This window comes from Penicillium canescens (genome assembly GCF_028828765.1).
Source record: "Penicillium canescens strain IBT 15451 chromosome Unknown utg000006l_segment0_segment0, whole genome shotgun sequence".
Taxonomy (NCBI): Eukaryota; Fungi; Ascomycota; class Eurotiomycetes; order Eurotiales; family Aspergillaceae; genus Penicillium; species Penicillium canescens.
This window is the reverse complement of record NW_026703968.1, coordinates 2,040,360-2,066,203: the sequence shown is the minus strand read 5'-3', so window position 1 is coordinate 2,066,203 and position 25,844 is coordinate 2,040,360. Positions and strand designations below refer to the sequence as shown.

Sequence of the window (25,844 nt, the reverse complement as noted above, 5' to 3'; positions counted from 1 at the left end):
AAAATATATATCAGCTCAACCGATACGATACAAATCTTCTAAAACCTAGCCAAGGATAAAACAAACAATTACAATAATACTATGTCTTCAGGCTCGTTTCTACCTGATTTTCTACCTAGTATCGCTATACTAGGCCTAATGGTGCGAAGTACCAATACGTAGACTTGACGTTGGCAAAAGACGAAGTAAAAAGAGGAATGACCCAGTCAATTCTTTTGGCTATGTAACATTGTCTCATTGATATAGAAACAGATAAAAAAACAACAAAATTTTGAAACACACATATGCGCCAATATTCCATGAAAGGAAATGAAAGTCCAGACAGCAAAAGAGTACATCCACACATACCCCAAAGCCAGTCCCAGACTGTAATCAAACAACAACAATCCTCCCTCCCTCTACTTCCGACCACCACGGCTAACCTTAGGGAACTCAACAGGAACACGCAACCTCGCAACACGACGAGCATGCGCCTCAGCCTTTCCACCCTTAATATTCCACTTAGCGAACTCCGTCTCACGGGGCTTATCAATCCGACAACCCAATTCACGGAAATACTGTTGAATAGTATTCGAATCTAAACGCAGATCATCACGCAGATCAGAGGGATCGGTAGCAAGCTCGTTAGGCGCATTTCCACCCAACGAGCTAGATCCACCGTCGCGCGCAGGCTGGGGCGGGATATGCAATGACAAAGCACAGATAGTCGTGTGGAGGAGGGTAAGATCGTTCTTTGAGACGAAGCCACCGCTCGGCGCGAAACGGCGGCGCACGGCGTCGATGACCGACTCCGGTAGGAGATCTGTAGAGGCGGAGTCGGTTGCAGCAGCAGTAGCGGCAGCGCCTGGCTTCCCGGTTGAGCCGGTCGTGCTGGAGAGGAGGCGGCGGAGATCCTCGCGGGGGGGAGGCGCTTGCTGCCCGGGCCACCACCCTTGGCATTTGCGCCCATGCCCTTGAGGGAACGGCCGAATTCGATGAGGAGCTGGATGAAGCGTAGGACTTGGAGGTGTGTTGTGTTGTCTGAATTGACGACTGGGCCGACGCGGTTTGAGACGAAGCGCGAGACTGTTGTCACGCCTAGGCCGGCTTCGACTTGGGATTTCCATTCGTCGACGCCGTTCAGTGCGCGGAGGGTAGAGGGGCCGCCGGGCACTAGGGTGTCGATTGTGTAGACGTCTGATGGGTGCGAGACGTTCAGGTTAGGGGTTGGGAGGGGCTTGGCTGCTTGCACTTCGGCTTGCACGGCGTTGGCCTTTGCCAGGCCTGAGGCCGTGTCTGCTGGCAGGGTGGAGATGAGTGCTGCGCCAGATTCGGGGACTGATCCTGCTGGGGCGTTGGAGAGCTGGGCGTTCTCGGCCATGGATTGCACGGCCTTGCGGGATTGCTTCGTTCCGAAGGTGTTGGTCAGGGCTGTGCGTTGGACGCGCATGGTGTTCTGGCGGGTAGTTAGTTTTGCTCTGTCTATGACGGTGGGGAGTAGGAGGAGTCCTACCATCTCTTCATCGGAGTCTTCCTCCGCGGCCTTTCTGCTTCGGACTGCACCGCGGAGAGTTGCCCGGCGCACCTCGACAACCTTCCATGTCTTGCTCTCCGGGTCAACGACTGCGACGTAGTGCTTCACCTGGGAGTCTGTGTCATCTCCTGTGCCTTCACGGCCGACAAAGTCCAGCTTGGCGTGGTCTGAGGACTGCAGGAGTATCTCCGAGGAGACAATGCCCGGGTTCCGGGATGCCACCGCAGATTTGGAGGCAGTGGAGCGGTTCTTGATATATGGGTTCCAGCGGAGGGATTGGGCACTCTGAAGACCAGGAGTATCGGCTGTAATACACAAGAGCTGTCAGAATGGACCTGAATCGTCGTGGAAAAGCTTTTTGCACTCACCAATTATCGGCGCCAGCTCGCTCTTATCTTCAACAACGCTGGCTGCCAGCGGGGAAGCATTTGAAGACTTGACTTCTTGTTTGGGCGCTCATTTTCAGAGGAGCGCTTGCGCTTGGTATCTGTTTTATTTGACGGCATTATGGGGTGAAGTTTGAGGGAGACCCGACAAGATCTTAGCTCTTGAAGTTCGAGAATCGGCTCTAGCGCGGTGAAATAAATTGTCCTGAACCTGTCTGGCAGAAAAAATTATAGTCGGAGACCCGCTCAGCGGTGAGAGACTCCGCGCACAAACGAATATTGACGTACTTGGCAGCTCATGTCTATACGGACATGGAGCGCATACAAATGGCTGTTAACATTTACGATTGAAGTGCAGTACTCATGAAGTCATCGATTCATCTGCAGTAGCTAAACCTAGACCTCCGAGCTATTCCAGTTATTTTCTTTTGATAAACTCCCGGAAGAAACCTCTCCATAACTCCGACCACCTTGTAAGAATAGCCGTAGCATGTAGAAATTGACCAGTCTCCCCAGTGCCGTGCTCCAAGACCGATGTGTTGCACCGATCCTCCAACATCCACCTGAACACATGAGCCTCTCCGAGTGATAATCATGCCTGACATCAAATACCGACGTTGAATAAATCCGAGGTGTTGGAAAGTGGGTAGAAACTGTTGAGAAAACAGCGGATTCCGTCGATGATTTGCGATTTCTTCTGAAATGATAGGTCGGAAATCTTGTCCGGGCAGACAACTCGACAAGCGAAAGGCGTGTCACGAGAAACGAAAGTCGTCACATCGTGTCGTCAATGGTCGTGTTCAGCGTTCAAACATGAGATCCGGCATGGAGAGCTGAGATGGAGGGGGCGAGTAGTTTATTTGCTGATGAATCGGTTAGCATTGGTATTCGGTACTTGCGCGAAACTATCGCAGAGGGGGTGGCGACTCACGATCTGGCGCGCATCTTTCTTCTCTTGCGCTTGAGACGACGGACGCGCTTCTTTCTCCACTTATCTCTCATCTTCGTTCTGCTGACTGGTTAGTAAGTCTCGATGGCATGAGCTTTGGAGGGGTAACCCACGATTTGCGAGGATGAAATGGGGATAGTAGAAAGAAAGATGAAGAGTGGCGGCCCGAGACGCATTTACGTATGGTGCGGCTGACTCAGCCGCTCTCGCTTAGACCCCACACGTGACCCCAAGCTTCCATCAGTGACGACACTGGACCATGCCCAATTAGGAAATTCGGTAGGGTTTAGCTCCATATATTACTCCAGTTATTATCTCGTTGACGACAAATTATTCGCAAAGCGACTTATGTGAAATATTGACTTGTGCTGCCGTAGGGTAATGACGTTGGAGAGGTAGCCTCGAGGGCGTTATCATTATGTATATCACGTATTATATTCCTCCCAGCGAATCATAGCAATCCTATAGCTGGGGTATAGCGGATCGCATTTTCACGATATCAATCTAGCAAATGGTTCATCACTCATGATGAAATTTCCAAAAGATCCAGGAATCCACAAATGTGGGATATCCAACAAGTACCAAAACAAACATCTAGCGGCTACCGCTCAGTATGCGTAGCGGTAGGTGGGCGCCAAATCGCCGAGGTATTCCTCCTCTTCCTCATCGACCGAAGCAGGATCAACTGCAGCACGATCACGCTTCCTGTTTTCGTACACAATGGCAAGGAGATAGGCAACACAGGCCGCGATAGACAAGCAAACGAACGAGAGAGAGATGATGTAACCAGTTCGATAGTCGGTTTTACCATTCTTCTCCACGAACGACCAAGTCGCGATGATACCGCCGATGTTACCGAAGCCTACCTGCCAAGCAGTTCCCACACTGCGTCTGTGATGGCCACCCAAATTCATGGCGAACCAACATACAATGACAGGCATTGCGCTGTAGCAGCCGCTAGTGACGAGGAACAGAGCACCATATTGGGCATCTGTTTGAGCCTTGCTAGTAATCGTAAGCAGCATTGCAAATCCAGCAATAGCGATGGCCATTGGGATCATGGTGAACGCGAATCGTTGACGCATTCTATCGGAGAAGAATGCGATGATCATTGAGACACCGAAGGATGCAGCCCAGGGAGGGATGGAATACAGCTGAGTTTTGATAGCTGCGAGGATCAGGTTAGCGGAAGTATGTTTTGCTTAGGTGAGGGATCATACAATCGTAGCCATAGGACTTGATGATTGTAGGAGCGAAGTAGGCGTAACCTGTGACAATGCGTAAGTGGTTGTTCGCAGTAGAGGAAGTCATGGCTGCTTTGGACTTACTATAGGCGGGGACAATCAAACCAAAGTACATGAAGCCTCCAATGAAGACCTTGTCTTTGCCACGGTTAGCTCACTGCCACCAAATAAGAGAGTTTGTGCTTGACTTACAGTCCTTGAAAACACCTAACACCTCTTTCTTGCCCATACGAACATGGTGAGCGGCCTTGCCTACATCCTTGGCCAACTTGGCGCGCATGTAGGTGCGCTCTTCCTCGTTCAGCCATTTCACATCCTCGGGGAAATCGGCGATAAAGAAGAACAAGATCAAGGCAACAACACTAGTCAACACGCCCTCAATGATGAAGACCCATCGCCAGCCACTGTAGCCACGCATACCGTCCATCTTTCCGATTCCACTGGCAAGCAGACCACCGAAAGCACCAGCCAGACTGGTGGAGCTGAAAAAGAAACTGAAACGCTTCTGAGCTTCTGAGCGCTTGTACCACATGCCCATCAGATAGAAGCCTACCCAAGACCGTTAAAACGTGGCCGACAGATCGTTTTGGTGTTACACTTACATCCAGGGAACATGCCCGTCTCGAATACTCCCAAAAAGAACCGGGTGGCCATCAGTCCACCCCAGTTGTTAACCAAACCCTGGAAGACCAAAACCAGTCCGAACATGAACATGCAAGCCGGTACTAGGTGAATTGTCAATAAGCTGAGCTCTCCAACATAGAATCAGCATCCCAGCACTTACACCAGACGTGAGGTTTGAGCTTCTTGAGCAGCATATTTGACGGAACCTCGAAAAGGATGTATGGGACGAAAAAATCGTGAGCGCGCTGTTATATTTCGTTCCCTCGGTAATATTCAAATCCTCCTTGAGACCGAGAATAGCGGCATTACTGATATTGACTCTGCGCAACAAAATCATGTCAGAATCGAAGGGCGCGAAATACAATGAACTTGCGTGAAGCAGTAACATACCTATCTAAGAACGCGAGAAGGTATAGGATACACAAGCAAGGCAGAATGTGCCAATCGACCTTGGCCATCAGTCTGCGCTCGGTCGTCGATGTGAGAGGGGGAAGTTCGTTGTCATGCTGGGAGCTAGACTGGCTCTCGCCATTGTCGATAGGCTCTTTGAAATCTGTAAAAGAAGAAACACCAAGTTATCAGCACGACTTCTGAGCGGGAACGCGCCGTCGCGGAAATAGCCCGAAGGGGCAGAAAAGACGAAATCCGGGGTACTTGGCGCATCACGTATGGAACATACCTGGGTCACCCATTCTGAGCGGTCACGCCTATATAGAGCGCACTGGTTTCAGATCGATCGGCAGGGTTGAAAGCGAAGAGATTAAAGAGAGAAAAAGGAAGAAGAAGTTGTGTGCCGGGGTCCAAGATGCAGATCACCGACGCAGGGATGGGATTACCCGAGGCTATTTGGGCCAATGCAACGCAGAGTCGGGCTGCAGATCTGGAGCAATTGCAAGACGGGCGCAGGAATGAAGAACAAGAAAAGAAAAAGAAGCAGTCACATATGTAAGAAAAAGGGATTGAGTCACCTAAGTCGCAAAGCTGTAGATCCACCGAAGGCCCGATCTCGGCCTATAGTGCGACTATGATTTTTTATGCGTTCAGCTGCATTTCCAATGCCTCCGCTAGTTTTTTGTATTGACCTGCAGGCAGCTGAATGATCCGCTAGAATTGATCATCATACTGCAGCGTCCTATCTTTTTAATTATTGAATTGGCGTAATTTACTCGATCGCGACAATTTAAGGGTCGCGCGAACCCTCGGTTCCCCGCAAAAGGCCTAACAAAGGCGGCTCCGGTTCGGCCAATGACTAAATAGCCATCCGTAAGCCTTGGCTTGCGCGGGGTGTTACATTCCTTTGCAAGCCACTTCAATGTGATACATTTTGCTCCTATTTTCAACGTGGCAATCAATGACAAGCTATTGCAGGCGTAGAACCTGCACGGACCGTGGAATCTGCAGATCGAGAGTCCACCCGGTTCACTGTGCGAGCAAATGTAAGATCTTTTGCCCAGTGATGGATCCATGTTCGCGACTATTCGATCAAGATTGCGAAAACTCTATACGCTACGTACATGGAAGCTTCTCGTGTGTATGATTGGCCACTGAATGTTCAGTTCCTCATCGATCGTGTTCGATCAGCATGTGGAGACTATCTCGGTGGATCCTGGATCCTCCGAATTTTGAGACTTTTACAATAGCTGTACTGTACAGTTTATCGGCAGTTGCCCGGCACGCTAATTCCAATGTAGATAGCATCATTTCCTACTATTAGAGAAGTGGAAAAAGCCGAGAGGGTATCCAAATAGATATGGTTGAACGAGGCCAAGTCATGAAATTATGCAATATTTGTCTACCAGAAACGCTGTATACGACGATGCTGATAGCTCCAGCATCTACAGTCAGAGGTCATCTTTTGGGGGAGATATCGTATATCACCCAATGCAACAACCGAAATATTGACACCCAGCGCTTCGAAAGCCTGAGAAAAAGACAAGCCTTCTGTACATGTACACTTGTCCGCCAAGATCTCTTCAGGTTCGCGGAAATATTCCATACTTTCAGCATGATATCGCATTTCGCATGCGAACCACCTCAATATCGGGAGCTTTCCCGTGGAGACAGCCTCATAAATCCCATCCAGAGGAAAGAATAGCCCATCACAGCGAAATGTAAGACGTTCTAGACTTGGTGGAAGCAATTCCCCCCAGTGCGACAAGTCAATCTCATTTGCGGGGTTTTTGTCGCCACCTCTATCTCCGACCAGCATCCTCGGTGTAATAGTGAGACTCACAAGAGCTGTAAAAGGACTAAGATCGATTTCTTCGCTCCAGTCATAAGATAGATCCAGATCCAGGACTTGGAGGGAAGATGAGTGGGCCTTGAGAACGTCAACATATTCACCTCGGTCACTCCCGCAAGTGAACCCATATTTCGACTCCGCAGGTTCTCCCTTGAGGGTAAAGCTTTTTAATGCACGCGGATACCGCAGCATCAGTTCTAGCTCTTGGCTTGAGATATTGCAATTCAGCAGCTCTAGTTCTTCTAGTTTCGTTGACCGGAGTGCGGGGGGATGTATATCTTGATAATCCCATTTTGCTGATACTGCGGCCCCTGTGATACTGATCGACGCAAGATCTGAGTGGTAGAAGAGCGCCTCGTATGGAGTCAGAGACCATTCATAATCGCGGTAGTAGTCGAAGCCAAGATTGACTGTGATTGTCAGCACTCCTCACGCGGCTGAGCCTAGCCTAAGTGCCACTGCCCAGGTGCGATGTTTTGCTTACTGGAACGGAGTGCGGGGAGAACTTTATGTGGTCGACAAATGATACCGATCTTTTGAGCTTTTGAGCGGTTGAAGAAGTCGGTTCGCAATGCTAATGACTCCAAATTGATCAACTGGGTAATTGTTGAATCAAAGTCCTCTGAACAATTTTCGTCCTCAACCTCGTCCGTGCCATGGGAATGAATTTGCAGCTTCCGTACTAGAGGTGCCAATTTAGGACGCTGGGAAATTGTCGAAGAGAACTGTTTTGCCCTCTCATAGCCCACTAAGTTGACAGATTTGTAAAGCCTGGGCGTGATGAATGAATGGAGACCACGGCACACGAGGCCAAGAACGCTGAGGTCAGCCGACGATGCACAAGCCTCATCGATGACGACCTCAAGAATCTCAGCAGGCAATGATAAAAGACAAGAAGTAGAGGACGCCATCTGCAGGGTAGGCTGATCATAAAGCGCTAGCCCGGATTCGCCGTTCGGGCCTGATTTCGAGGGCGATGTGTGGAGCGATGGAAAAGAGACAGCAGGTAATGAGCAGTGGGCTCCAAGATCTCCACCCCCATGGCTATCAAGCGCCTGTTGCAGAGCGGAAGAAGTTGGTGTGGATGCTGAGTTTGGTTTTAAGGCAAACGCCCATTAGGCGCCTAGTATGCATCCATCATCACTCTTTGTTGTGCGGCCCTTGTAGAATTGTCTTTTAGTGGAGAAACATCTGTTTTTGACTTGGTCAGTACCCAAAGGGGTATTAGATAGCCTTAATTTGCTAGGTCGAAGTAAGAAGTAAATGAGACCTCTAAATGCTCATGTACCTCTGGGAAGATGATCTGTGAGTAATCTGGTTCGCGATACAGGTACATATCCATGAAAGCCCCGTATCTTTGCTTTTTCTTTCTTTCTTTCTTCCTTCTTTCAGGCTCAAATATCATTTCTCGCTTATAAACTAATAGAATTATTATTTAAACTGAATCGACGATCGATTTATATATGATTCAATCAACATGTTCTATGGATCTGTGATAAATATAATTATATATAGAGTGAGGAATGATATAATTGGACAATGTTCAAAGGAAAGCGGGCCATGGCTCCATGGTGTCAAACACGTAAACAACTTCTTTCTGGTCTGAGGCTCTTTGTATCCCACAAGTCTAACAAAGTGGTTGGAGCCTTCTACAAATACCTAAATTCTATTTTAATTCCCAGAACTCGGAACTGGGTGTAGCTAGTTACGGCCTCCACCATGGGATAGATGTTCGGCTTCGAAAGGCTTTCAGCGCAAATCCATGAATTCAAGAGACATAGATATCAGAATGTTAGCATTAAAGATTTTTTTCACGGTCTCACTATCCCGCATCACTTTCCCCATCAATGCTATCTGAGAGTGTAGCTAGCCGAAGAGTAAAACATGTACTCCCATGGAAATTCACAGCACAAATTTATTCCACAGCTATAACCTCCATTTGCACATCCGTATTCTCCAATTTCGAGACCATAACAGTAGTCCGAGGAGGAGCAAAAGGCAGCTTCCGTTTATAAACTGCTTCAAAATCCGCGACACCCTGATAACTATCCCTGAAATAAACCTGCCAGAAATAATCAGCAAGAAAAATCACCAAAAGCCCGTGCAATGACTTAAGCCAAACCGTACCGTAGTCTTAACAACCCTATCAAGACTAGACCCGGCAGCCTTAAGGATCGCCTCTATGTTAAAAAAGATCCGCTCCGCACTGCTGGAAGGCGGCCCAATAACAAGACCAACACGAGGCGCAGCGGCAATCTGCCCTGCTACATATATCGTGCCATTGACCTTAAATGCCTGTGACTGCTCATGATTGGTTAGTAATGCGCTGGGCTGGTCAGCTCGTGGAGGAGATCCCGCTTACAGAGCGGCTAGGTGCTGCAGGTGAAGGAGGGTTTAGCCAAAACCAATGAAATGTGGATTCTTAGGGAACGGGATAACTCACGAGATGGGGCTGCGGATGTTCGTATGCACTCAATCGCGGTTGCTCTGCGGGGCTGGATAGTGTGGTAGTCCGGTGGTGGATGCTCCGGATGTCCGTCCGACATGATGGGGCTGAACAAAAGCAAAGTGAATGTCGCGTGGTATTTGAGTCTATCTCTTTTGTTTATTATGTGGCTTATTAAAGGGGGAAAACCTTGAAATATTGATATCTTGCTCAGCCCTTTGATCTGTGAGAGGGCTGAGTGGGCCTATCAGGGTGCTGTATAGAGCCACGGGGTCATCGTCGGGCACCATACTCGATTTGTCGCTATGCATGAAATAAATGCTAAATTAGATCGCTATTTATCTCGGCTAATCTTGTTCCATTTATATGCTAGATGTATGGATTTGGTTTTTAAATGTGAATGCTGTAATATTCAAATTAATGCGAAGAAACCGTACAAAAGCTTATATAAAAGAAGTGCACCCGTCCACGGGTGCACCAAAAGCTGGTAATCAGGAAAACATATCCACAATACCTAAAAGACAACAGTATATTCCCTAGCTACACGATAGTTGTCTGTTTCCTTGGCTAGGATGAGTTGCCATTCCCGGCTTGCCACCGTTTCTTACACCTAGCATCCCAATCCTAACATTCCGGCGCTAAAGTGCAGGAATTTGCGTGCGAAAATCCCCTGCCCATTCCATTCGTACTTAGATTTCTGCGACGTGGTCGGTAACCAGGCATGTGAAGTCATCCGAGCCATAGTAGATAGTGAAATCATCGTTGGGGGAGTTCCCTGTGCTCAGCTTGTCTCCACATTGCCAGTAGAGGTCTGCGCCAATCCCTTTAGTGCCCAGCGCGGTTCGCTGCCATTGGCCTTCGATGCTGCACTTGTCGGAGGCCACTCCATACTCCTCCATGAGACAGGGCTTATTCGCTGCTGCGCAGGCTTTGCCATGAGCCGTAATCCAGCCATTCCCAAAAGAATTGGTGACAGCCCCTAGAGACGTGATATTAGCATGGGATTATATATTAAAAAGGTAGGTAATTGAACCAGATAGGGGTCTTGAGGGACATGGGAGACATACAAGATGAAGGGTACAGATGGAAAGTTCCAAAGTCAATCGTGTCTATCTTCAGGTTCTTCACAAAGTCAAGACCCTCAGCATACGTGTAGGGGTAGCTTCCGTCTGAGCCAATATCTAAACCAAATCCCTCTGATAGAATGTTAGCGACGGAGAATTATTTGTCAGTCTTGCAGCGTACTTACCATCTCCGATACCCACCATATGCTGTGAATCGATTGATTTGATAAAGGCGCTGGTGGAAGCAGCCCAATTAGAGATGACCGAGGTGTCACAACCTTTGCAACGAGGCTCGTTTGCCAATTCCCAAGCAAAGATTGCTGACGACTGGCTATACCTCGAGACGACAGCTCTGATGTATCTGCGGTAGGCCTTCTGGATAACTGATGTGGTATACCAGCTCGTACTATTACCGCCAAATGCGGTAGTATATGCATTGATACCCCCATAGTCGGACCAGTTGTTGACAAAGTTGATGATCAGTTTAATATTCCGTTTTTCAGCGGCAGCGACAACATAGTCTAGACGTTGGAGGCCGTTAGAGCCAGTGTTAATCGTCGCAGTTCCATTCTGAAGCAGCTGGAAATACACCTTTCCCGGGGCAGGCTTGGTGTTCACATCATTGAAGCCCCAGACACGGAGGATACGGACACCAGAGCTTTGAAGGTGATCGAGCACAAGATCGACGTCGGCGTTGTTGGTAAGAAAACCAATCCAGTAACTGTTGGTCCCGGCGAAATAGTTCACTTGGCCATCGATCGTGAAATTCAGACCGTTTCTACCGGCAAAGCCACCGGATGTAGTATTCCGGTGATAGTATGTCCGAACTGGCGAGACGATTATTAACATATCGAGTCATAAATTTACTGAACATTGGATAGTTACCATTTTGTGTTTCACTTAATTTGTTATGCGGGACCCCGGCGTGGTGCTTGACAGTGCCCTGGTTGTAAGATGCCACCTGGGCAATCAGACAACCGACAGTGATCAGAACACTAGAAAGTCTCATGGTGAAGTCTATGTACGATTGATCAGGAATCTGGAAATGCCATGCTTCGTCGGGTCTTTATATTAACCATTGAGTGAACTGTCGATCAAGGCAATACGTTTTCGAAGCTCCTTGACCAATATGGACAGGGGAGTCTCAAGTATATAAATATTTATTTTACGGCAATAATCCTTAACCCACCTAATTTGGAGAATTGCTTGACGATACTAGAAAAATCGAACAAGATATCTTTGCTTTAGTTTCATCCGATAGTAATTCCTGAGAACGAGTATATGGTATTATATGTAGGACTCCGGAAAGGACATTTTTAAGGACACTTTTGGTAGCTATGTTAAATGTCAGGAGACTCTTATTCAAAGACACCAATTTAAAAGAAGACATGGGCTGCAAATGCAAAGACTCATGTTGCTACTGGATCAAACTACAGCGGATAACTGAGGTATTGTATCCTAGTCATCTGGGTTCTAGCCGCAATTGGCTCACATACTGGCTTAGCGGTACAATTTGTATACATATGTGATTCGAATGACCAATGTTTGAGATTAATAAAATTATTCAGTAATGCAAAGTTCCCCTAGATCTCCTGAAAAACGTGTGGGGCGAGGCGGAAAGGACTTTGTTAGGCAAGGAATGGGCGGCGGAGGGGTAGAAGGACTCTTGTTCTAATACTCTACAGACGGGCTCGAAATCAGTTTCACTACCTTGTTCTCTTTGATTCTTTGCTAACTTGAATCCTGAAACAAACTAATCTATTTTGGATTTAGCGGATTTCAAGATATCGAATTGTCTTGTAAGGTCAAGTCACATGATAAACTGCTCTGAAATCTATTGGAAATGCTAATACAATCAACCATTCCTAATTTTAGAAGCATTCTTTCTCACGGAGGCCTCCAAGTTCCATCGTGCTGCTAGCATACTCTCAGGATAGTATCATCCTGGCTTGAGTGTTTCGGGACCCGACCAATGCTTCGGTTTTCGTTTCATTGAGGAGCTTCTATAGTATTGCGGGAAGTAGCCGGAGCCTAAGTCCTTTTATCGGTAGACAACGTATCATTCGACCATTCCGACTAAAAAAGAGCAAAAATTTTCCTAACGCGATTTGAAACTGATGTACATCACATATCACCATCATACATCCCAAAGTGAGATCCTTGTACGCCTAAGGGCGAGCCGGCGTGCTCCACCGCGCACTACAATCTTTCCCTGGTAAGGTATCAATATACCCTCGCGGGCCCCGGGGTGGGCCTGGCCTTAACTGAGTAATCCACTCTTTGAAGGAAACGCTAGCTCCCTCAGCATTGAAGATATGCAAATTCCTAAAATTTGGCTCGAGGGATCCACTTAGCTTGCTCAAATCATCTTGCATGTGCAAACGATAGCCTCGATAACCTATATTCTTCAAGGAAATCGATCGCAGTGAGTACTCCTCTCCGAGGAAATTCAAAACCTGTTGCCAAGCAGAATTGCTCTCCTCAATCATCTCTTGACAATCCCGGAGATCCCGTTTATGGCCAGTGTCCTTGTCTGTCGGGGGCAAAGCTCCCCTCAAGTTTACTGATTCTAGGGATAGAACCCTCAAGGTCGGCCTTGCTGTGCGCAAGAAGGCTTTCAAGGTATCAAACGTTATCTCAGTCCAGTAAAGATGAATTTCCCTTATGCTGGTAAAATTGATACGCTGGGAGAGGTCATCAAAATATTGAGGACTCAGTGCACCGTTTAGGTCCCATTGTGAGAATGTTAGCACCTTGAGAGTTGGTGCAACCATTATAGGGAGATCGACAAGGCTCCTGAACACAGAATCATCAAGCTGGGTCTCCCAGATGCTGGTGCAGAGATGTAAAAACTCCAATTGTCCTAGGGACGAGAGCAGAGACTGGCTTGTTTGTTTGAGTGTAACGTCCGAAGGTGACAACGCACAATGCTCATCGTTGCATGTGTCCAGCTTTTTGATTCGCCTCTTGCAACTTACCACTGCCTCCAAGAGAGCCGAGAAAGCTACAGCATGGTCCTTGGCTCTGGTCTTCAAAAAGTTGTGTATGGGTTTTCTGCCCCTTAACGCGAAGGGATCAAATCCAAGCTGGCGTCTTGCTGCGCGCCAACCGATGCACCGGAAATTGTTATTGACTGATCGACTCCAGAAAAATTCTTCAGTGGTGTGTTGTAATCTGATGATCGTTAGGTTATCAAAGCGTGCAACACATTTCTTGAGAACGTTGCTAAGAGTATCAGATTCGATGATGCTGAGATGTTCCGCTACTAGACCTTGGTACGCAATATACTCAGTCTTGATCATATGGGCGGACCTTTTGCTGTTATATGAACCGGTTGCGTCCCGAAAGGAATCTAGGTCCATCTCGTAATAACCTTCGAATAAGGATGGCGTTATCCATAGCTCTTGAACTCGTGTCCGAAAGATATCGTGTGCGGCGAGCTCTTCCAACTGACAAAGACTGTGGCGGGTGAGAATGAACCCAATACTCTTGCAACACCATTCTGCAAAAGTTTCTAGTGACTTGATGTACACGGTTTTGCAAGTAACACGAAATGCACACCAGTCGCGCAGCTCCAGATGGCTGCAGATATCGCGTACGAGCTCTGTGGGAAGAGCTGAGACAGACATCAATGAGTATAGTGTCTTGGGTTACCCTTCAAGAGAAACGACAAGGAGGAACTCGTTTGAGCAGAATTTGTTGGTGTCTCGATGACTTTTTTCTGGAGAGGCGGCATTCCTGCGAGGCTTTCTAAACATCATGTGATTGCTCGAGAACGTACCAAGACACGCTAATCCACTTTCATACTGGTCTAAATTGACTGCCGTAAATAACTGGAAGACGCGCGCATTGCGCGCATCGGCCCTGAAACGACGGATAGAACGAGGTAGGAGCGTGAATTGTGAGAGAAGAGTTGAATTGATGAGCTTTGATTGTTCATTCCAAATATCTAGGATATGGAAGCAAGCGAAAAAGTTGAGTCATAATCAAGATGAGAAGGAAATTGACCAGTACATGCCAAGAGCAAGTCAAGGCCAGATTTATTCAAATTTAGTTGATGTGAACGAGTAACTATGTATTCTAACTTGGGAATTCAGTTGAAATAGTCCCCATGAATTGCTTCCTGTATCCCACTTTGGCCACAATAGTCCCAGCTTAGTATGGCGACCCACCCCCGCTCCCCGGGACGAGCATTGCATCTTTTATATGCTGTCACTGTGCCCCTCCGTCTGATACTGCCTGCTCGGAACTTGGGTTGCAGCCCTTGTCACATAACCTATAGACACCTCGCTTCTATCTTATTCCGTGGGATCTTATCTCAGAGGAATGATATTCAATTATCCCTAGTGGTCTTTATGACAGCTCCTATTAATCTATTCCTTTTAGTGGTAGCGTCCTAACCTTGAAAGTCGCGTGCATAGCTCTAGTGAAGACTAACGGAGGTGTCTAAGTGAATAAAAGGTGTGGATAAAAGGTATACGATGGGCTGCATAGTACACCTAGCACTACGGATGTCTAATCCCACGGAAAGTTAGCTTTCCTATATCGATGGGAACGGGGCGATTATTTACAGCCGAGAAATTCCAACGAGGAACTACTCTGAAGGCTATCAACGTCAGCGATTTTCGAAACAGTTTACCCCTCACACACTCTCACTTTGGTTGTAGAAACCCTATTAAATGGTGATAACGCCAAGAATGCAGTGATATCCACCGGATCCGTATAGCAAAAGTAGGACCAGAACTTCCACTAGATATTCCACTGGCTAACAACGCGTCTAAGAAGTAGTTTGTGTTACGCTTTACTATTTGGTCATCGTTAGGATGCTTCTAGAGTGATAATAACCTTGATGCTATCACAGAGAATAACTATGTGTACGTGCTGAGGCGGCTAAATACGGTCTCCCATTAACGATCTGTTGTTACACTATGGCGTCGCATGGTAAGAGCAGCACCACAAATAGCGGAGGATTGAAGCGAAGCGCAACAAAGGCGACAGGCAAGTAGGGCGGTTGAGTCGAGGAACGTAGGAAGCGATAGTAATGGCAGCACTGAACCTGACTCCACACGTGATAGCGAAAAAAGGCGCTGTATATTTCCTTAATTATAATTATTAGGAGGTATTTAGAGCGGTTAATATTTGGGATTATGTCTCCGCCGCTACCGACTGCCGTAGCCTATAGCCCGCGTAACCTAGTCCACCTGCATTTCAAGTCATGACGTAACCAGGCGGAAACCCCACACCGCTGGTGCCTCGATACATAAATTGGTGAAGCCCGGAGGAAGTTTATATTCGTATGCAAATTGCTAAGGAACATTCGTATCACCAAATAGTTCTATACAATGGCCCCTGTTATCAAGACGGTAGCCATTGCCGGAGTTAGTTAATCCCCAACTCGAGCTTATTTTTCTATAACTAAGCCAACAATCCATAGGCCACCAGCACTACCGGCGCACCAATCTTTAGCGCCCTTATCGCTACTGGACTTTTCCAAGTGACCGTCCTAACCCGCAAAGGCTCTAAGCACATATTTCCAATGGGGGTTGCTGTCAAGCACGTCGACTATTCATCTGTTCCTGAACTCACGGAAGCTCTTAGGGGCCAAGATGCGCTTATTAACACCACAAACATCGTCGAAAGCATCCCCCAGATCAATCTCATTGATGCAGCCGTCATGGCTGGTGTCTACCGCTATCTGCCCTCTGAATACGGGCTCAATAACAACAAGCCAGAGATCGGGGAGCTGCCCGTTTTCAAGGCTGCTTCCGAAGGCTTGAAGCATATGCGAGAGAAGTGTGCCGCCTCTGGCGGTGCCACGACATATACGGACGTACATAACGGCGGCCTCCTAGACTGGGGCTTCGAGACGGGGTTCACGGGTATCTTGCTACGCGAGCGTGTCATAACACTCTATGACGAAGGGTCTAACGAGATTGCCTACACGACACGTGAATGGCTTGGCAAGGCCGTGGTCCGTGTGCTAACGCACCCTGAAGAGACGGCTAACCGACCAGTCTATATTGCGAACACGTACGCGAGCCAGCAGAAGTTCTTTGCCTTGTCACAGGAAGTGTTGGGTGACGAAGGCTGGACAGTCAAGCATCGGAATACGGACGAAATGTTTGCAGAGTCGATGACGAAGCTCACATCAGGCGACATTGGAATGGAAAGCCTCCTAGACTTTATCCATGTTGCGGACAATAATCCTAAGTACGAGACAAGGTGGGAGAAGGATGACAACGAGTTGCTCGGTATTCCTAGGTTCTCCGATGAGGATATTAAGGCTGTTATAAAACGGCTCGTACCTTATGTTGGCCTTTGATGTTTTGGATTGATATATTCCTATGTGCACAATCAGGAAGAGAAATAGCGAATTGGAGATGACGTACGGGAGTACTAACGTTATAATTGAAGAGCAAAGAGCCAATAAAAACGGCCGAAAACAGCTAAAGCCAAGCTAATAAGGATAGAATTGTTCAAATGGAATCTAGAAGAGCGATAATAAAATTTTCAGTATTTCTTGCACTGCGCTGGTTAATTAGTTGTAGATAGATGAACTTGGCACCCACACCCATATCAAGGCCGATTAGATAACATCTCGGAGCAAGGACACGAAAGTGACAAGAGGGGCAAACACAGGAGATAACATACTGACTGGAAATCGTGGTGGTAATAGACAGCACAACGTTGCAATAAAACGAAGGACAATAAGCAGATGACGAAGCAATCATAGCAACTTAACGTGCAGAAATATGCAGACAAAACCCTACAACCCTAAGCCAAGACGATCTAATCCAAATAAAGCGACAATAATGCAGGTACCAGGAGGCAGGAAGAGCGAATGAGCGACGTGCGTGGCAAAACAGCCCATACATAGTTAAGCCACCTCTTTTTGCAACGTCTTGCGCACACGTACATCCGTGTTGACTATTCCCTTTCACTCACTTCGTTCGTTTCAGGGCACAGGAATGAATCCATACGACCTTGATACCATAGCTGTTTTTATGCCATATTTGTTACCGTAATGAGATACAGCCAAGGATGTAGGTCAAGGTAATCTAACCGTAAAAGGTATGGCGTCATACAAAATAGAGTTCAACAAAGAATTGAAGAGAGTATACAGGTGAAACTGATTTCGAGCACGTCTGTACCTGGCCGAGGATCATGAACTACTGGGGTTTATAAGTAGTGACTTTGCTGACGAGAAACCCAGAATCCCACATATGGATGCAACGGACCACAGCACTAGATGACCGATAGAGGTATATGATAGATTCGGACGGTGAACTTCCGCTTGGCCATACCATCAGCGCACCATCCCTAGCTCGGGCCATATATATACAATGGTAATCTTTAATTTGATACCAGGAGATTCATCAATTAGTCTAAGAACCATGAAGTCAGCCAGTTTGGGTATCCTGTCATCTATTGTGTGTTCGGCGTATCTTACTTTTATCATTGTCCTCTGGAGGGCATTCATTGGATACTAGAGAAGCACTATGTCTACCCAATGAATGGTAAGTTTAATCACGGTGCAAGCTTTGTACGGAGGATTCATTCACTAGTCGTTGGATCTACAATTATATGTGCCGAAATCCTTTGGAGACAGAGCCCTAGCGTGAGCTTCAGGTGCATTAAGCGCATATATTGTTGCCTGATACCACAACTAATTCAGTCTCTTGCCCGATATTCCCCTGTCCGGCTTGGTGACTACGTAGAGATGCGCAGATTGTCAGAATCTTCGGAGGGTCCCCATACCCATAGCCCTATATTATATGGGATAGACCTCAATGAAGCAGACCCAAGTTGTTTTCAGGAACCTAATTTGAGCATGTTACGACTTCCCTAGCAACAAAAGAAGTTGTTGACTTAATTATTTGTGAAGAACTTAGGATGAACGGTTTAATAGATAAATCAACTACTGTAATGATTAAGGTGCAATCGACCTTAATTGTTACATGCGGGCCGAGCGCATGAATATGCAAAACCAAAAGCTTAGTCGCTGCCAGCGATTGGATATTGGTAGAGAATAATCGAGACCGGTAGACTCCTCTCCTCGAACCGCATGGAAATATGTGCCTCAAGAGTCAAGTTCTTCTGGCTCAGTTACAACTTTGCGTTCTGACCTTTAACTGAACGGTTGCCTAATTTTGAATGCACTCTGGGACTGGAACATAATTCCCGGAAGTTATTTAGTCCCCGATCTGACCGCATGTGAAACTCACCGGAGTATTGGGGTATAAAGTGGGGCTGGACGACCTTTTTCTCATTACTGCAGATGCCTAGTAGTCAATGGGAAGGAGGGTCTAGTCATTTCCCTACGAAATAAGCCCCAGAACGCATAGTCGGAGAGCTGTGCGGAGGCCAGAGAGGTGGAGTGCCGCCTCCTTCCTACTAGAAAGGGTTTAGGTGCCAAGAACTGTTCTCTCGTGTCCGAACCGACACGGAATTCCCTGGCCGAATCTGGAATGGCGAAAGAATCAGAGGTGAACAATACGGGAATCCCGACGAACGTGCCAATGTTCCTTTTGCGTCCTTCCACTCCCCCATTTCCCCAGAAAACTATGTTATATTTCCCCACATCGGTTGCATTGTGGCTTCTGCATGGATAGGACACACTTACCACAACTTAGCACTGGAAGGGTGAGGATTAGATGTTCATCTATCGCCAAGATCTCCATTTGGTCTTCTACCGCACCGCATATACAACATGCAATGTCCCGGAACATTCTCGGAGTAAATGACCGTCACTGAAACCACAGTCTAATCGACCTCGAATAGTACTACTTTCTCAATCACGTCTCTCCATTCACACCTCGTCTTTCATTTTAGCCTTTTTAGGTGACTCAGTTCAAACCGACTGACATGTTTCTCTCGTTCGAAGCCTCTCAGGACAGCGAACAGGGTCTGCGTAACCCAAAACATGCGAGGCGCAGTGAGCGAATTGGCCGGCGAGGGTCGACGGTACGCGCCTGCAACTCCTGTCGCCGGCGTAAAATCCGATGCACTGGCGAGAAACCATGTGAGTCGTGTCGATGGTACAAAACGCCGGAACTGTGTTGCTATCCGGAACGTCGTCAGTCGTCAAGGTAAGAAAAGTTCAAATGATTTCAAGGAGAAGAAGAACAGAAGAACAGAAAAGAATTCTCTCGTCATGGAACTTAAAGGATATGAACTGAACTGAATAGCCACTCAGAGAAATCGGCAACATCTTCAAACAATTATCGAGTCGGACTGAGAAGGCTCATTCCAGACACAGCCCCCGAGAACATCGTCGATTTACCCAGAGAGAAACTGTTAAATTTGGTGAACACAGGTGGATCCCAATATGTCCAGCACGAGGACTCACCGACCGTCGCCGCGTCTATACAAACACACAACTCCGCATTGTCTAAGGGACAACCCGTTCTGGAGTCCCTGCATTCAATGCCCGAGGAGCAGCTCGATGAAGGCCAGTGTCCTAGCCGATCAGACTCACTCGAGCATATCTCGGATGATGTCAACGCATTATCCCTAACTGTGCGGCAGCCCGCCTCGTATTTGGGTATTTCATCTACCCAAGCTGCTATGAAAGTCATCGCATGGCTCCATCCACAGTTCAAGTCATACGTATCCCGCGCCTTGCCAAAAAACCAAAGCGACCAAGCAGTTAATTCGATGCCATCTATAGGTACACAGTCCGGCCTTCTTCCTACAGAAATGGAAATGCTAGATGCGTACTTCGCCGACTTTCATCCGCTTGCGCCACTGTTAGACGAAAAGAACTTCCGCGCCACTCACTTGGCCGGTAACCGGAAAGACAATCGATGGCTAGCCTTGCTCAACATAGTTCTCGCGTTGGGGAGTATCGCAGCCTCGGGCCCAGATAATCACACCCACCAGGTGTATTTTGAGCGTTCGATGAATCTCCTGAATTTGGCTACGCTCGGAACTCCTACCCTCGAGGCCGTTCAGACCCTAGGACTCATCGGGGGCTGGTACTGTCACTATACAAGCCAGCCGAACCTCGGATATTCCCTGATGGGGGTGTCTCTACGCATGGCGGTTACTTTAGGGCTACAGCGAGAACCTTACGACGGCCATTTGGTGCTCGACCCTGCCAGGGCTGCTAACCAGGAATTCAAACGCCGCGTGTGGTGGGCGCTTTGCTGTTTGGAGACATGGGGCCATGAGACTCTCGGCCGACCATGTATGGACTTTTTTGCTCCAAGCATCACTGTCTCCCAACCTCGCATGCTTGATGAGGTTCGTTTCAGTCGTGTCCCTATTCCTCTCAATCCCATTTTCCCGCACTAATACCAGAATTCGGGCTGTGAATAACGATTTACAGGAGAATTATCTTCACATCCTCCCCTTGATCGAAAATGTCGAATTCGTGAAGATTGCCTCAAAAATACAGGAATCCTTAGCCGGTTTACCAACACTCACGCACACGGAGACATTTGACCTGGACTCGCAACTTCTTCAGTGGTGGAACAACTTGCCCCCGGCTCTTAGAGATTATGAGCCTTGTTCTGAATCGCTGTACACCGCGCGAACGGTGATGCGCTGGCGCCTTTATACTCAACGCATGCTACTATATCGTCCAAAGCTTCTAAGCTACGCGATGCGACGAGTCCCCTTCATGAGTATTCGAATGGAGGAACGTAATGCTATTCTCAAATGCCGTGAAATTGCAGAAACTACTATTGAAGATATTTCCAGGGCAGCAAAATTGAATCAAATGATCGGCTGGAATGGCGTCTGGTTGTTATTTCAGGCTACCATGGTGCCTCTGGTTTATTTATCCACTCGACCCACAAATGACGACTCCGTCGCCGCATTTGAAGCTTGCAAAACGCAGGTTGAGACAGCTATAGTGACGCTTGACCGTTTCAAACCTTACGGACACACGGCAGAACGTTCCTTGGAGGTTGTTTCAGGAATCCTCGAAGTCTGTCTCCAAGGCGCTGGAGTGGAATCTCCTGACACGAGTGCCGAGGGTCTTGGATCCCAAAATATTCCTCATGTGGATGAGTTTAATTGTTATCCGCCGGCTACCCGAGATCGAGTTTGGGATTGGACTGTTACGTCTTTCGAAAATCTTCCGCCTGAGTCGATGTGGGAGTACCTGAGCTGGGGTGCTCAAGATATGTGGCCTGAGGTTACTGGTATTGGCTTTGAAAATCCAGCAATGTCTTTCTTTCAACCCACCGGGGGAAATATGTGAGCATGCAGCATCATTGAAGAAATAAACTGGTTATTTCCGAGCACTGAGATATCGCATTCTGTCCTTCCAATGTATATTATTTGATACGCAGTGAGTTCAATCTTCACTGGCATTTTTTTCCTTGATCCAAGTCGGTCGAGCTGCTCAATTTTGTTCCTAGAGGTTCTTATGGTCAAATTTTCTGTACGGATCACAGGCAGTGAAAAAATTCAGCCAGACAGCGTACAGCCATAGGCCATATACCCTTTCACATCTCCACCTTTTTTACAATCCACATGATCAACCCGAGTCACTCGAAAATGGGCAAAAAGCAAAAAAGGTATACTCGCTTCGAGGCTTTCATATACTGTCCAAAAATCTATCAGTGACACCGTATACAAAGTTATAAACCTTCGTTGTATGTACAGAACGTAATCGTGATAGACTACTCGCATTTAGGTACATCGCCTCTAACAAAGTTTAGATAAATATTCAGAAGAACGGAACGTGTCTCAGATAACATCAAAATCAAGCATCCTTGGCCTGCAGCACCTCATCTGTTTCCGCAGAGACCAAGACCCGGTGTGGCTGGGTGCTCTTCTTTCTGGGGTTAGGAGCATCGAAGATATCCGTGAGCTCCTCAAGAGTACGCTTGCATGTTTCGACAGCAAAAAAGTAGATGAAAACGGCCTGTACAAGATTCCAGCCCGTCAAGATGATATAAGTATGCCATTTGATGACGTCCATGGCATTCCCGATTCCGAATTGGTTTACGAGCAAAGCGATGTTAGTGAAGACGGAGTATATAGCCATCCCTTTAGCGCGCGTCTCGTACGCCAGGCACTCGACAGGATACATGGCTTGCAATGGTGTCCAGCCAAAGCTGAAGGAAAAGCCTATGAGGAAGATGATCACAATTGAGGCCGTGGCGGCCGATGTTTGCTGCGACTCTGAGTACACACCCGTGGCGGCTGATAACCCAGCAAAGCAGAGCTAATTATTTACCAGTCAGCAAACAGTGAATGACAACAGAGGGAGCTAACAAGTGAACACCTACGGAACAAGCTATAGACGCGCCAATTAGCATAGGTCGTCGTCGCAGGGTTGGTGCAAAAAAGCCACCCATGTAGGCTCCTCCAGCAGAGAGAACGGTGTAACCAAGATTGACGTCAAGGATCCGACTCGTATCAGTAACCCCAGCGCTTTCCAAAAGTCCACCCATATAGTAAGTCGTTATACCTCCCTGCGACCACTGGCTCAGGAAAGCTGCGATACCAACACACACAAGACGCCATCTCGCGGCCTTAGTGTTGACGAGCTCTCGGAAGTCCCAGATCCTCTTATCTGAGCCTTCGAGATTGATTGCCTCCTCATATTCGCGGATTTGGAGAGTGACAAAGGCATTTTCACGGTTACCCTCGCCGTGATATTTGGTGATAACGTCCCATGCCTTCTCACTGTGACCATGACTGTAAAGCCATCGAGGTGATTCAGGTATAAGCCAAACAAAAGCCACAACAAAGCAGGATGAAATAAGCTGACACCAAATAGGAATGCGCCATGCGCGGGAGTCTGGATAGACCAGACATCCTCGGCAAGCACCAGCAGCGGCAATGGCACCAACGAAGTATTGGCAATTGTAAAGACCAGTCAGGATGTCACGGTAGGCGGGGTGGCTCATCTCGACCACATAGGCGGGCGCGGCGGACGCGGCGATAGAGTATCCAAAGCCTGGAATGTTCTGTTAGCAACACTATCTAGAAACATGATATAGAGAGAGTATGGTTTAGCAACTACGTACCAAGGAAAAATCGGCTGGCGAGTAGCTGATCTATGTGATTGGCGGTACCTCCCAGAATAGTGCCTAGGATGACCGAGATGGATCCAACAAACATTCCGAACCGTCGACCGAAGTTATCGAGCAGGAAGCCAACGAAAAAGAGCGCGCTGACACCTCCAATTGTGTACATCCCTTGGATGAGGGACGCTTGAGAACCGACCAAGCCGGCCCCGAACGTTTCGCGAAACTGGGGGATAGGAAGTAGAGAACCCATGAGCGAGCCATCGAATCCTAACTCAAGTCAGATATCCGTGATACATAAGGCAACATGATATTTCAGTCTTACCGTTTAAGGCTGAGCATAGATATGCCACAGTCAGGAACGCGTATAATTTTCGCATCTGTGAACTCCATGGATTTGGGGGATGGGTTCGTCTAGCCAAGTCCAAGGCCATCGATCCCTGGAGAACCTCTACCCTGATCCCATCCGTGTTCTCCTGGTGGTGGGTTCCACTCGCCCCTTCTTTCTCGGATGTCTGAGTAGATTGCAACGCTGTTGCTGCTGCCATGATGCCGGAAGGCGCCGTGTTCTGATCCCTTTTATCACAACCACGAACCTCGAGGAAGATTCTATATGTAGATATTAAACAAGAGAAATTCTTGGGGTAAAGTGGCTCGTTTATGTATTCTTTTTTTCTCTTCTTTTTAGCAGCCCCGGAATTTCTGGTCTCCCACCTGTGGCCAAATTGGAGGTTAATTCGTTTGTAGCTAAAATGTGGCGGACCCCCTTGGCCAAAAGAGACGACTATATGGCATGAGTTCTTCTTCGCCCATCATGATTCGACTGTGTTCAACGTCCAGAAGGTGGTGAAAAATACCCCAGACGGAACAATTGCAGATTGAAGCATGAAACTGTGCGGTGACCCCATTTCCCCAGCCGGTCATTTGCCTTCTCCGCCTCTTCCTTGATCAAATAGGCACGACTCCGCCTCGCCCAGTATTCCTGCGTGCGATCTAGCAAATCAGCGGGAGCTAACTATACCCACAGAATGGAATAGACAGACTCGGCTTTTTTTACCTACAGACGCGGACTTTTCCAAGATCCGCGCTTCCTTTGAAGTCAACGGTTGCAATTGGGCGGGTTTCGGAGACAGTTCTCGGCTTTTTCGGCCCTTACCGAGAGTCTTGACATTCGGTAACACTTTGTATCTTAGCTTGTAACTTGATTACACACAATTTGTTTTTGTTTTTAATTTTTTTTAATTTTTTATATATATTACATTCTAAGATAATATCCTTGCAAAGGGGAAATTCTTTCTTCTCTAAGTTGAAAACACAGTAGAGAAATGCAACAGCGTTGTCCAGAGAATCAAAAATTCGCCTAATCGCGCTTTACCAATTGACCACTCAGCTGGAACTTCAATGGATTTCATAGTCACAGCCGTAGTCCGAGCCAAACAGAGTCACTGACCCAGTCCTTGAAAGCTCGGTTGTACCCCACGCGCCTGCGCCTTTTCCACGGATCTTTATTCTTGTCCGTTGCCGGGTTGAGGTAGAAAGTCACCTTTTGGCATGCCATTCACACCTCAGCACGGAGTAAAGTAGGGCATATCGCATAAGCTGAATTAAAACGTGATATGCCGCGGGGAGGAATTACCTTCTCCCTTCATGCAGGACAGCGACCTCCCACAAAAGCAAGAATGAATAATCCGCGGACGATACTACGCATACTGGAAATTATGAGATATTGTTATACGGCATTATTTACTGTCGGTCGCTCATGATATGAGGGTAAATCCTCATACCTGTGCTAAGGTGAATGGGAAGTTCTACCTAAAGCAGCTACATAGACTTTGTATAGTCGCTTTCAGTTGACGCAAATAACTTAGCAGCCAAAGACTCTCAAAACATCATTACTTTGGATCTAAAGTCCTATGTCCATGATCGAGTATATGCATATTCTTTAGACTTGAGGCGCATCATATATTGCAAACATAATTTAGCTTTTGACAAGATTAGACCCTGAACCACTGAGAGATTCAGCTCAAGTATGAGAAGATTAATGGTCCGATTTATGCCTAGAGAGCTCCGCAAGGAGTACTGATTATGTCCCTAATTTACCCCAAGATGACTGTTCATGAGTTTGTAAACCTTGTAGTTCCAACCCTTACGGGAAGCTTGGTATCCTCAATTGCCAAATTCCATTTATATTTGTGTCTTATTTTGAAACCTGCGACGATTCCTCTCGGAGTTATATCGGAATCTCTTGAAACTAGCACGTTACTAGAAATGGCATTTGTCTCGATTCAGCCGCGAGTTACGTACAACATGATCTCTTGCAGACTTTCACGGACACGGAAGCTGAAAATTAAGGGGCCGCTTTCCAAGTTTCTTCTAGATGCAAGAAG

General features: G+C 47.3%; 8 protein-coding genes across 8 annotated transcripts; 2 read left to right on the top strand and 6 right to left on the bottom strand.

Annotated features, from left to right (window-relative positions):
- Window positions 1-398: 398 nt before the first annotated feature.
- Window positions 399-2,019, bottom strand: N7446_009748 (DNA-directed RNA polymerase I subunit RPA49; the record flags this gene model as incomplete). The annotated part of the gene is given in 4 exon segments (XM_058518493.1): window positions 399-910; window positions 928-1,818; window positions 1,882-1,923; window positions 1,950-2,019. 4 exon segments carry the CDS (start codon window positions 2,017-2,019, stop codon window positions 399-401), a joined length of 1,515 nt encoding a protein of 504 aa, XP_058369281.1.
- A 1,437-nt stretch (window positions 2,020-3,456) lies between these two features.
- N7446_009747 (putative MFS transporter) lies at window positions 3,457-5,408 on the bottom strand (the record flags this gene model as incomplete). The annotated part of the gene is made up of 8 exons (XM_058518492.1): window positions 3,457-4,016; window positions 4,069-4,116; window positions 4,177-4,230; window positions 4,285-4,641; window positions 4,695-4,817; window positions 4,873-5,036; window positions 5,107-5,269; window positions 5,396-5,408. 8 exons carry the CDS (start codon window positions 5,406-5,408, stop codon window positions 3,457-3,459), a joined length of 1,482 nt encoding a protein of 493 aa, XP_058369280.1.
- A 1,100-nt stretch (window positions 5,409-6,508) lies between these two features.
- On the bottom strand, window positions 6,509-7,869 carry N7446_009746 (uncharacterized protein; the record flags this gene model as incomplete). The annotated part of the gene is made up of 2 exons (XM_058518491.1): window positions 6,509-7,368; window positions 7,443-7,869. The coding sequence occupies 2 exons, from the start codon at window positions 7,867-7,869 to the stop codon at window positions 6,509-6,511; spliced, it is 1,287 nt and encodes a 428-aa protein (XP_058369279.1).
- Window positions 7,870-8,873: 1,004 nt separating this feature from the next.
- Window positions 8,874-9,504, bottom strand: N7446_009745 (uncharacterized protein; the record flags this gene model as incomplete). Its single annotated transcript, XM_058518490.1, has 4 exons — window positions 8,874-9,020; window positions 9,086-9,259; window positions 9,321-9,334; window positions 9,402-9,504. The coding sequence occupies 4 exons, from the start codon at window positions 9,502-9,504 to the stop codon at window positions 8,874-8,876; spliced, it is 438 nt and encodes a 145-aa protein (XP_058369278.1).
- Window positions 9,505-10,093: 589 nt separating this feature from the next.
- Window positions 10,094-11,477, bottom strand: N7446_009744 (glycoside hydrolase 5 family protein; the record flags this gene model as incomplete). The annotated part of the gene is made up of 4 exons (XM_058518489.1): window positions 10,094-10,383; window positions 10,472-10,600; window positions 10,654-11,295; window positions 11,354-11,477. The coding sequence occupies 4 exons, from the start codon at window positions 11,475-11,477 to the stop codon at window positions 10,094-10,096; spliced, it is 1,185 nt and encodes a 394-aa protein (XP_058369277.1).
- A 4,333-nt stretch (window positions 11,478-15,810) lies between these two features.
- N7446_009743 (aromatic alcohol reductase) lies at window positions 15,811-16,790 on the top strand (the record flags this gene model as incomplete). The annotated part of the gene is made up of 2 exons (XM_058518488.1): window positions 15,811-15,846; window positions 15,903-16,790. The coding sequence occupies 2 exons, from the start codon at window positions 15,811-15,813 to the stop codon at window positions 16,788-16,790; spliced, it is 924 nt and encodes a 307-aa protein (XP_058369276.1).
- Window positions 16,791-19,391: 2,601 nt separating this feature from the next.
- On the top strand, window positions 19,392-21,677 carry N7446_009742 (fungal specific transcription factor domain-containing protein; the record flags this gene model as incomplete). Its single annotated transcript, XM_058518487.1, has 3 exons — window positions 19,392-19,557; window positions 19,665-20,713; window positions 20,799-21,677. The coding sequence occupies 3 exons, from the start codon at window positions 19,392-19,394 to the stop codon at window positions 21,675-21,677; spliced, it is 2,094 nt and encodes a 697-aa protein (XP_058369275.1).
- Window positions 21,678-22,184: 507 nt separating this feature from the next.
- On the bottom strand, window positions 22,185-24,005 carry N7446_009741 (uncharacterized protein; the record flags this gene model as incomplete). The annotated part of the gene is made up of 4 exons (XM_058518486.1): window positions 22,185-22,649; window positions 22,714-23,387; window positions 23,458-23,727; window positions 23,783-24,005. The coding sequence occupies 4 exons, from the start codon at window positions 24,003-24,005 to the stop codon at window positions 22,185-22,187; spliced, it is 1,632 nt and encodes a 543-aa protein (XP_058369274.1).
- Between the last annotated feature and the right edge of the window lie 1,839 nt (window positions 24,006-25,844).